The following is a 12,638-nucleotide window of genomic DNA, read 5'->3' on the forward strand; positions in this document are numbered from 1 at the left end:
ACAGTAGGAAGTGTTGCAAAATATAGGAGAGAAACACACCTTTGGTAAATCAGTATGGTGTTTGGAGTCAAAGCAATCATAAAAAATAGCTGGTTTAGAACCTTCAGATAACAATAATTCTACTAGATGCTTTTAAGGGCACAGACTTCTTAACTCTAATAAGATCATGCTTCTCATCTATCAAATGAAGATAACAGCATCTACCTTGTAGGACTGATGAATAAATAACCTAATAGTGAATGTTTTGCATGAACTTTATACTAAGTGTTTTATGTGTATTAATTGATTTATATTTCATAATAACCCTATTAGATAATTAATATAAAGCACTTAGCACAGTGCCTGTCATGTTGTAGGGTTCAGTTAATTTATTATATGAGATCCTTATTAATCCAAAAGAGCAGAGTCACATAGAGTATCCCCTACTCATGTGTGGTTATTTACATTTAAATAATTAGTACCAACTAAACTTTAAAATTCAGCTCCTCAATCTCACTAGCCGCATTTCAAGCGTTCAATAGCCACACATGGCTAGTGATATCATATTGGACAACACAGATATAAAACATTGCCAACATTGCAGAAAAGTTCTATTGGGTAGTGCTGAATAAATGTTGACCTTATTGCAATGAAGATATGACTGGATCCTTGTTTTAACTTTCAAACAACATAGGCACCTTACTCTGTCTTAAAAAATAGATATTTTTAAAAATATTATAAACATGTCATCTATCATGTGTAAAGACACTTTGGTTTCTTTATGTGTGAACTAGACATATAAAGTTTTGCTCATCTCCAGAATTTTCAAGTTGGCTCTTCTAATAATAGCCAATGATTCATACTGGTAGATTTGCATTCTATCTCCCAATTCTATTAGGCCATGTTGCAATCATGAGATGGCTTATGGCTCATAATCTATTTTCATACCACAAAGGAAACTTCTCAAGGTCTAACTCTGTGAACTTGACTCCACTTACATATAAATATTTAGGTAGTATCATTCTAATATTCTCTGAGGCTCTAACAGGCTCTAAATCATGAATCCATGAGTTCATGAGTATTTACTATATGCCAAAACTGTGAGGATACATTAACATATGAGACCTAGGCAGCCTTAAAATTTTCAATATGATAAGGAAGATAAAATTCATGTATACAATAAATGAGGTATCTAGCATTTTTAAATGTCTATAATGTTATAAATAACTACATACAAGTAGTAAGTACCATATTGTAACAACTACTTGAACCAGCCACAGACATTTTAAAAATAAACCCAAATTAGAAAAGCACAAATACAGATCATGCTGTTTCTCAGGTGACACTAAAAGTATACTGAATAACAAAAGTGAGCATCCCAAAATAATATGAAATGACAGCTGTTTGAAAAACTTGATTGAAAAATCTATTGGTGGGCTTTTTTCTCTTGTTTAATAAACTTTTCTGTCAATCTAAAAAGAAAACTTTTAGCACATGTGTCATAATATATAAAATAGTTACTAAAGTAAACAGTTTAGGGGCACCTGGCTGGCTCAGTCCAGTTAAGCATCCAACTCTTGATTTCAGCTCAGGTCATGATCTCAGGGTTGTGAGATCAAGTCCTATGTGGGCTCCATGCTGAGTGGGAAGTCCACTTAAGATTCTCTGTCCCTCTCTTCTCCTCTCACTTACACCTGTGCACACTCTCTCTAAACAAACAAACAAACAAACAAACAAAAAAACTATAATGTAAACAGTTCGTATAATCTTTTTTTTTCATTTAAAAGAAGTAGATGCTGTTTTAATCAAGTATCTGAAGTAATTTTTCATAAAATAATATTAAAATCAAATGTTGAAGGTTTCTGTTACATCATAGACCCAAAATAACAATCTTCCTATGTTCTAATTATTCAAGTCTTGACTTCTAGGCTAAGGAGTAATTTTGGCAAAAAAAGAGCACTAATTCAGATTAGGCAAATAATCTTAGATTTAGACTCACAGAAATTGAAACAAATCGGAAGCAACGTGAACCAATTAGACCAATGAATAAATACATATGAAACAATTGTATGTTATTCCCTCTGTGTCTGATCTTTTACCTCTCCAGTCTCTGCTTTTGAGGTTTCTTTCTAATGGGATTCTGTTGATAACCAAAGCATCAGTAAAAGTTTCAGGACATTTTCTCTGGCATAGCTTCCTATGAAATAAAAACTGAATTTAAATTTGTGAAGGATTATTTTCTGTCCATATGGGTAATCAATATTTCCCTCAATTCGCTCTCAAACGGACTCTTGTTGTATTAACTTCTTTTAAAAGAACTCAATCTACTACTCCATGACCCAGTTACAACTTGAGAAATAATTGACATGGGTCATAAATTCTGTCTTCTGTGAATGGTCAGTATCCAGGATTATGAGTCACAAGTGTTTGGTGAGTCTAGTATTGGAGTTAATGGCTCATCCCTTGTTGAGAGCAGCATATTTCCAGATATCCACAGTCCTTTTTATTTACTCCTGGGAGAAGCAGGGAAAAAATAATCCATGAACTTCCCATCTTGCTTAAAAGCAAAACATCTGTAGGAGACCCAAGAGTGTTGCTGGCTGAATTCACTAACATAAAAGCCTGTATTTCATCAGCTTTTCTCTCATTAAAAAATCAATATCAGCTATTATGGAAGGCTCCCAAAGAACACAGGGACCATTCACCCAGTTTAAAATGTTTATCACACCCATTATTATATCAGATATTTCCCAGAAGAAATCTTTCTAACTGTTCTATGTGGTGGCAAAGAGTGTCTGCTTCCCTAAGCATAACTATCAAAATAGCTTTGGACTTAGTAGGAAGAGAACAGAAGCTGAAAATTTACAAGTGTTCCTGTCCTGAAACAAGATGGGATTGGAAGAGAGACAAACCATAAGAGACTCTTAATCTCACAAAACAAATTGAGGGTTCCTGGGGGGTAAGGGGGTAGGGAGAGGGTGGTTGGGTTATGGACATTGGGGAAGGGTATGTGCTATGGTGAGTGCTGTGAAATATGTAAGCCTGATGATTCACAGGCCTGTACCCCTGGGGCAAATAATACATTATATGTTAATAAAAATAATTTTTTTAAAAAAGGAGCTTATCTGTTTATCACCTGTATCTGTTCATTACCTATACTAGCCTAGCCACCGTTTCCTTTTTTTATTGCTCCAATTGAAGTTATTACCCTAGGCTAAGAGATACTTGAACCACATCTCTGGGAGTCAGAGAACTGACATGACTAAGTGGACCCCAGAATGAGGTCGTCCTTACTCTGATGGCAGGGTCACAATACTCAAAGTTTCCTCTCTCGACAGAGGCAAAGTTTGCACTTGTTACTTTAATCAACCACATAACAAGGAGAGAACTGGGTTCATCTACTCTGAAGCCATCTGCACTTGGTAGTCAGCGTATAATGGGAGTGCGGGGAGAAGAAGTAGTAAGCATAGAGTGTACTTCCCAAGAAAATGTTTGACGGAGTTATAAGCAAGCAGGTATGAATTCTGAGTATCCAGAGAAACCAGAAAGCAAAGCAATTCAGGCCTAGGTAAGTAGCCTCTTTGAGCAAATGGACCATCAGAGTCTGGTAAAGGGGAAACTTTCACAATAAGAACACAGATGTCTCTAGAACTCTACAAAACTGAAAAGATGAGCCTAATCTAGACTGTAGTTGCTGCTGGGAATATACCTCTCTATGGTCGATTTTAAATTTAAAAGTCAGGGTTGAACTTGCTACTTTTAGGCTTTTAGTACCTTATAAGGCCAGGCATTTTTTTCATTCATTCGTTCATTCATTCACTCACTCACACGTATTACTTCACAGACATTAAGTTCTATTTGCAAGGCTCCATGCTTGGCAATATTAAAAATTTAACATCAAATAACTCATTTCTTGTCCTCAAAGGACTTCAGAGTGAATGTGATAAACATATAAGTGAACAAAACAGTACTTGAAAGAGGTGCCACCAAGATTGCATTACTGTACAAAGAAACCAGTAATTAAATCTTATCAAGAAAATCTGTGGTGCTTCAAGAAGAGAGACATATTTAAGCTGCACTTTCAAAAGGAATTTCAATAGATAAGGAGGGAAAGGAAAGGAATCTTGGTTGAGAGAAAAATGTAAGTATGTGTGGAAGCTCAAAGAGCATGCCGTGACATGTGTTGGAAATAGAGGTAATCAAATGTGCTAGTCTGTGGTACAAAGGAGACCTAGATAGCAATTGATGAAATGACAGATAACAGTTAGATTATAAAAGGCATTTATGACCAGAATGGGGATTTTGGACTTTGATATATAGACACCTGAGAACCTCGAAGTTTCTTTGCTTTTAGTGAAGAGAGTACCATCATCTATCTTAGACTTAAAACAGATAATTCAGAAGTTATATAAGTAGAGAGAGAGGGATTAGAGAACTAGAAAAAAGCTGTTCAAGTTATCTAAGCAAATGAAGATAAGGAGCTGAGTGAGGATAGTAATTCCAGTGGGAAAGGGAATGAATACAAGAGACTATTGAGGTGGTTTTTGTAGAATAATGTATCTGACATTGGGAGTCAGGAAGAAGAGGGAATCAAAGAGGATATGAAGTTCTTGGTGGTTGGACAATGGTGGCAGTTTAAATGGTGCTGTGAAACAGGAAACAGGAAATAGGAAAACAGGAAAAAGTTTATGGGAGAAGAGAATTTGCTCAAATTTAGAGATCATGAATTTTGATCATCCATGAGGAGAAGCAGTTAACAACTTTCCAGGACTACCTGATCCATTTCATGGTTTTAATTACTATCCATATGTTAACGACTCCCAAATCTGTATTTACAGCTATATGCTTTCGATTCTACCCAGCCCTCCAAATATATCGAATTTATCACCCAACTCGACTTCCTACTTATCTTTAAAATCCAATAACTTATCTTTTTTCTTTATTCCTAAACATTCTCCTACTTTAGTCTTTTATTTGGCCTCACTTTAATACACTTTCCATAAATAACAATGATGATCTTTTTAAAACACAATTCAGTTATTTTCATGCCCATTTAAAAATACCAAAAGAGCTGTCTTGCCTTTAGGATAAAGTAGAAAACTTTTATACTGCTAAAAGATCCTATCCTACTTACCTCTTTAGGCCCATCTCTTGATATCTTATGTTCTAGAAGCTCTTCTGGAATTCTTTTTGTGAACTAATGAAAGAGATGTCTTGCTCTCCTGGATACATCTATATATGCTGTTGCCTCTGCCTGGGTGGGGACAGTAGGAAAGGAAAACACTTTCAAACCCATTTTTTCCCTCACTCGAACTTCATCAGGTCAATCACAATTCACCCATCCTTCCTGAACATATTCTCACTTTACCCTTTATATTTAGCATTAATAGCATTGTTCTTAACTTCTCACTACACTAAGAGTGCCTCTATTCCAGAGCAGGAAATAGTTGATCATCTTAGTCATAAAGGTACTGTTGACATTCTCCTCCTTCTCCTCCTCCTCACACTCTTCCTCTTTCTTCTTTTTCAAAGTTTAAATTTCAGAAAGATCTACTTTTTCTCAAAAAACATTTTCTTTGTTTTTGCCTATAATTTAAAAAGAGTATTATCCCTTCAGTCTACATGATAATATAAACACAGTATGTTTCCAAAGGTTGGCAGGAAAAAAAATATATCTGAGACTGTGTATAATTCTATCTTTACTTCTTTGCTTTAATAATTTTTTAAAAATATTTTATTTATTTTTTTGAGAGAGAGAGACAGAATGAGAGAGAGAGAGAGAGCATGAGAGGGGAGAGGTCAGAGAGAGAAGCAGACTCCCCACCAAGCAGGGAGCCCTATGTGGGACTCCATCCTGGGACTCCAGGATCATGACCTGAGCCAAAGGCAGTTGCTTAACCAACTGAGCCACCCAGGTGCCCTGCTTTAATAATTTTTAACAAATGGAATCACCAGTTAACTAGGAAAAATTGTGTTCTTACAGTACGAGTCACATAGTCATGAAAGAATATAAGATTCTTTCATGAAACAGAGGGATGAGTTGTATACTCTGTGCTTATACACCATTTGATCTGGACACCTTACTTACGCTTTTTAGGAGATTAAGTTTTTCTTCTTTAAAATGGGTATTACAATATAATTTTTGTGTAACCATTTATAAGAATAAGCTTTTTCTTATTCATTAGCCATTTGATTGACCTAGAACATGTTAGGTATTCTTATCTCTACTTTTAAAAAGGAAATGGAGATTCAAAGAGCTTAAGAGACTTTTTTCATGATTATTCAGATTTTACATAGTAGGTCCAGAAATTCTGACACTAGAATCCTGATTATTCTACCATCCAGTGCTGAATATGCCTCTTCTACAAGAAGACAAGGTGAGGATAATCTTACTATCATTCTTACTTCACTGGTTTATGGTGAAGATCAAATTAAATTATTAATCTGCGAGCACTTTGACAACTTTATTGGTTCTTCTTATTACTGTTTTGTTACTTCTGTTAGCAAACACAAGGAGTTAAAAAAAACATGAATTATATCCATTAATGTTTACAAACTGAAAGGCATTGTTATGTTAAGTTTAAGTTTATATGTATTTGTAGAATTAACCAAGTAAGCTTAAACAAACTTGACTAAGTAAGATTTGATTTACATTTATTCTGAATTTTTTGCTTTGGTTTTGTTTGCTTTGCTAAGATGCTACATGCAGGATTGCCTGAGCTGAGTGGAGTACAAGACCTGAAATACGTGTATAATAATCTTCGTCCACAAGACACAGAACTAGAAGCAACAAGTCATTTTACCAAGTAAGATTAGCTGTGAATGTATGAGTGTGCATATACTCATGGGCACAGATACGGGTTTCACATTTGAGATGATTTCAGAGTGAAAAATCATTGGTATAAAGCTGTCATATCTAGAACCAGCCTGTGTCTTCTTTCCCAGGGGATGGAAAGGGAGAAATGTGAATGTGCTGTGGCATGCTATTGTTTGCTACCCAGCCTCTTCATCTAAAACACTGGTCAATAAGAGGTCACTAAAAAGAGCAAGGCTGACATAAATAAATTGGTTGTTCTACTTGAACTATGTCCAGGAAAACAATCTAGGAAAAGAGACTTTGGATGAGATATGGACTTGCTACTTTCATCTCTAAGACAATACAAATACTGGAATATTTGGTAACTATCTTCTATTTTTAATCTATTTCTTATCAAGCAAGTCTGGGAAAACACTAATGCACATCAAAGTAAGAGTCTGGGCAGAATACAGTGAATATTTATTGGACTCAAAATCATTGTCAAAAAGGTGGTGCATTTGATAATAGAATATTCCTTTGAACTTCAATCTTTGAATGGATAGCATAATTGCTAGCAAATTTTAGGTACTCAATAAGTGTTAGCCATAATTATTATCATAGTAAATAGTTTAAGTAGAGAAATACAGTGCTCTTTCCTGTAACTTCTTTTTTTTTCCTGTAACTTCTTAATATTGAATCTTATTTGAGTCTATTTTTAATTGCTTTGATACTTTTAACCAGAAATTTATTAATACAAATTATATTCTTTTTGATGGATGTATGCTTTGTCCTTCTGAGGAAAACAGTATTTACACTAAAATCTTTCCCACCCAATTATTACTTTTTCTCCCCCCACCCTTCCAGAATGTGTAGTGAGGACTCTCTATTACAATGAAATAATGAGAATTAATTGGGACATCCTACATACTTGATGAATTTCACTTTTGCAAAGAATCTCTGTTTTGTCAACTCTAATTGATAAGCTGCAATTGTGAGCGAGTAGAAGCAATATGGCATAATTATAGAATACTAGAACTGGAAGTGCCCTTATTTATTCTGACAATAAATATGCAAATGAGGAAACAGATTCAAAGAATTAAAGGTCTTGCCCACAATTAAAGTAGTAGTAAGAAACAGAGCTAGGATTAGGACCCATTGCTAGGACTTTAATCCCCTGGTCTAGGGTTTTTCAAAATTCAATACTGGAAACTGTAAGATATCATTAAGGAACACCAGGCAAACCCCTTGCCAAAAATATACCTTCCTGCTACCTAATTTGTTTCTGAAATTCTACCATTAGAGACTCTTCAGTGAAGTCTGGTAGGTTTTTTGATTCTTTAAAAATGCCTTTAATAGTTAAAGTTATCTCTGAAAGAAGCATTTGTTTATGTCCACTTAGAAAGCTACATGTATTAGTTAACAGTCATCTGTGGCCAAAGACACTACCTTGAAGATTTTTGTTAAGCATTTCAGATCCCTTGTTTTATGGATAAGGAACTCTCAAGTTGCCTCAACTAATGGGGACGGAGGATTTGTGTGAGAAATCCCAGGGAAAGGCTGACAACCTGCCTCAGGAAGAGTAGAAGGTCTTCGGTCCCAGAGTCTGGAAGGTCCTTTGGAGTTCAAGACAGCTGGCTTTGGGATCTCATCAGCAGGCTTTCACTCTAGCTACTCACCCACAATCCAGTTAACTCCATCCTAAGTTCACATGGTACCAAAAATAGCCCCCTCAGTCTATTCCATTAGGATCTGAGTGGGATGCCTTTCTTTAAAGTGAGATGCTGCACAACAGGCACAATGATTGAGTTGTCAGTAGGACCAGGTGGGGAGATAGAGGAGGAACATGGAGAGGTCCAGAAAAGGTAGAGCTTGGAAACATGTGATTAGGCTGAAGCCTGTGTTTGATGTGTCATTGTTTAGATAATTTACAAATGGTGCCTACTATTATTTAAAGCAAAGGAAAAAAAGAAAAAAAAACTATATAATTGGAGGAAGAAAAACTCTTTCAGGCCTTGGCCACAGGAAAAATGTAGATAGGCTTTATCTGTCTGCCAGAGTTCCAACCCTCCACATTTCCTGACTTCAAATGATACATCCAGATCTGTAAAGAGAGAATATGGATGATTTAGATATGGATGAGCTTGCCTACATTGACTTATCTCCTCTTCCTAGTCAAGATATTGTGAACTAATATAGGAAGTAGATCTTAAGCCACTAATCTCCTGGCAGTGAACTAGACCTCATTATCCTGCCTGCATATCTCTGCCAGGCCAATTTTCTCACTTTCAGATGTTATATAGTATGTTCTGTTAATTAAACTTCTTTCTACAACTTTATGGTAAAAAAACTTGTTCTCCATTGCAGACTTAAAAAGCATCTAGTCAACAAATGAGGGCACATAATTTCTCTGTTCAATAATTGTCTTCGCCATTTCCTACCTCTTACTTTTCAGAACCTTATGATCTGATTGTCTTTATCAAGGTTTATCCACCCCACCTCCATAATTTCCAAATGAGTCCTCTTCTGTGTAGGTAACTTTCTCAGTATACATTCATTCTTCTTTTGCCTGTTTAATGAATAAGAAGTGCTTCCAAGAAATCATAAAATTACTGGAATAGAGAGGGGAGTCTGATCTTACAGTTCTACCTATCTCCCTTGAGATCCTAGACCATTTGTACCTCATCCATGAAACCTTCTCAGATTATTGTAGTAGTGACTAGTCTTTTCTTCTACAATTCTATGGAACATGTACTATTTCCTGCTATACTTAATTTATTAGTAAATTACATGCTGTCTAGTATATCACCCCAATATACTGGTTGGTTATACCAGTTTTTTCCAAATAAAACAGGGTACATATTCCCATTTTCCACTTTCAAAAATATCTGAATGTGAAACAAGTTTTATTCCCCTTAAGATATATTTAAAAGTTTAACAGAAAATGCAATGTAAACATCAAACATTAAGTGTATAAAAGTTATATAACAATGGTTAACATTTAACATGGTACTTCTTATGTGTCAGGCCCTGTTCTAAGTGTTTTTTATATGGTAACTTGTTTAATCATCAAAACACATCTGTGAGATAATATCATTTTAATGTATATTTTTAGATTAGGACATTGAGACCCCAGAGAGTTTAAGTAATTTGCCAAAGGATATAGCCAGCTGTAGACAGAACCACAATATGTATCCAGGGGGTTATGCTCCAGTGTGTGGGGTCTTAAATTCTATGTTTTGTGATCAAAACCATCTCTCTCATATGCAGGCTCTTGGGATAGGCTGGTTCATAATTCAGACCATAGTTTTCTAAAGTATCCTTAGAGCCCAGTCTGGCTACAGTTTGAACAAAGTAGATCTTTTCTCAGGCAATAATCCTCATATCCTGAATATCCCTAGCGTTGATGGAGGACAGATGTCCCTTCCCAGTACAGTTATCTCTGTGCCATTTTGGGGGTTCATGTAGAGCACGAAATCAGCCATAATACCTGTCTTGCTAAAATGTAACACAGAGGCTGCTGAGGGTGAGGGAAGGTTTCAGAGAAGGACGTAGGGCGGCGGGACCACTCTGCCATTGGAAAGCCACAGGGAGTTGCCTTCCCTGAAGCCTCCTTAGCCCAAACAGCCTCATGGTGGTCTGGGGGATGTATACATTGTCCCTTAGGCTGTGTTTAGCAGAACTCATATAGAACAGGCAGATTAGCATATCGTATCTTTCCTGTAAATAGCTCCTTCTAATTCCCGTTAAGACCCCCTTGTCACACATCACGTGCTTGAGAAACTGTGATAAGGATTTGTGATTATCCTGAAGGACCAATAAAGAGCAAACTGTCTTGCATAGGAGTGTTGACCACTTTGCTTTCTGCTCTCTTTCACAGCAAAGTTTGGAGTAATCTTTCATCTGTTGGTACAGGGCTTGCTGGCCATTCCTGGCATGCCATCACCAGGTGCCCCCTGAAAGTTTGGTTTAAGATCTGCTATAATTGCTGCCCTGGGGGACCACAATGGGGTAATTTGACTAATGACTCAAAAACAGTCACTCTCTTTCCTTTTTCTGTTTTGGCCCTTTACCAGATGCCTTGAACCTCTCTCTGTTTTCCCCTTTTCTGTTCAGAGAAAGAAGATTTCTCTCACGGAAGCATGAGATGCACTCTCCCTTTAACTTCTAAGAGCCTGTCTCAGTAATATATTTTATCTTATAATCTCAATCACACACCTTTATTTTTAGATACGATTTAATGTGTTTTGAGTTTGCCTTTCCACCTGTTCTCTAAATTCCTTGGTTAGCAAATGTAAATCAGGTGCTGAGAATCTTTTCTATCACACACCCGGATGAAGAACCTGTTATGGAGATTCAAGAAACCTCAATGAACCATGACTGTGATTCTTAACCTTTTTTAAAATTACTTAAAATTTTTACAACTGATTGTAGAATATCTCTTTTGTCAAAACTTAATGTAGAGAGTGACTTTATAAAAGAGTCCTGAATAATTAAAAACAAGAGTGGAACTTCAAATGGCATGATCCACATGATTAAAATAAATGTTAGAAATTATGTGCACTTGTTTACTTTTCTATGTAAATAATATTGTTATCTTAAGCTGTGTTCTCTGACGTCACATAGATTTCAGAACTTACGGAGGTACTTGAAGTGTAGACGTCAGTGCACATAATTTACTAAAAGAGAAATGAAGTTATGTAATGGATTTAGCATTAATGTTGGTACTTCAGCGAGTGGTATTAACTCTTTCAATATACTTATGAGTGCTCCTGTATATTTTAAGTCCTTGTTTTCTTTTTTCTGACGGGCTAAAAATGCTTTATTCCCCTGTTTATTCTGTTGTTACTACTAAGGTAGAAATAAAAATAAGAAAAGAAAATCTTCCCTCCACCACCACCACCACCAAGCTAACAGATCTGGGTCATGAATGAGGACTAAGTCAATTGAGACATAGCATGTGTGGCTCCTTAAGTACCCTAGTCCCAACTGCAGTATTAGCATTAAGAGGCTGCCCTCTTGACATTGTTTGAGACTTGAAAGAAAGAAATGGCTTTTCCTGCCTCTCCAAGAGAGTACTCAATTTATGAACAATATAGGATCCTACCTTATTCTTGGGTATTCACAGTCCGGGTTAAGAACTGATCATGAGAGTTTCCGAAGACACTGTACTCCACATGGTATTAAAAATTTATTACAATTAATGGTATTTAGAGGAAAATGAGAATAAGAATAAAATTGGTTTACTGGCCACAAAGGTTTTTCAGAGAACTGCCGACTCCTCTCTCTGCTTCCCTTACTTTTTTCTACTCACCTTATAGCCAAGTGCTGTTGAACAGGATCAAGAAAGTCTCATGACTCTGTTCCTGAAATTGATACTCTCATGTAATAATCTCTGCAGAGCCCACTGCTAGACAAGAAAGGCAACGATCCATTAAAATGCTGTCCGAATGGGTTATTTTAGAATTTTCAATCACTTTCAAACCTCGGGTTAGCTGTCCTTAGAAACAGATAACCTATTTCACAGACCAGACTGGGATCATTAAGCATAAACTTCCCTGCCTACCTCCGTTCCCAAATACAGATCATGCTTTTCACTTCATCCATTTTCTGCTCCAAAAATGTGAGAAGAAATTTTCCATGTATTCCCAGATATTCCATTTGGCCGCCACACAGATTCTTTGGTTTAGTAAGTGTAAGATCTCCTGCCCTTCAGCTAAAACTGAAGACAACTTGAAGCAAAACACAAAACACCAAACTTAAAAAAAAAAAAAAAAATATTTGCATTAGTGAGGTATTTTGGTAGCAAGAACCAGATATTCTATCCCATATCCTTAGAGGAAAGGATATATATATATGGACTCAA

The 12,638-nt window shown here is 36.1% G+C and overlaps 1 protein-coding gene across 1 annotated transcript in view; it reads left to right on the plus strand.

The window, feature by feature from the left end:
• The window catches only part of PIK3C2G (phosphatidylinositol-4-phosphate 3-kinase catalytic subunit type 2 gamma), a 343,791-nt gene that overhangs the window by 250,421 nt on the left and 80,732 nt on the right, over positions 1-12,638 (plus strand). The window contains exon 26 of the mRNA XM_080811598.1: positions 6,676-6,785. Within this exon, the coding sequence (XP_080667724.1) occupies positions 6,676-6,785 (110 nt within the window). The remainder of the gene's footprint in view (positions 1-6,675; positions 6,786-12,638) is intronic.

Source organism: Martes martes, assembly GCF_963455335.1.
Source record: "Martes martes genome assembly, chromosome: 8".
Lineage (NCBI taxonomy): Eukaryota > Metazoa > Chordata > Mammalia > Carnivora > Mustelidae > Martes > Martes martes.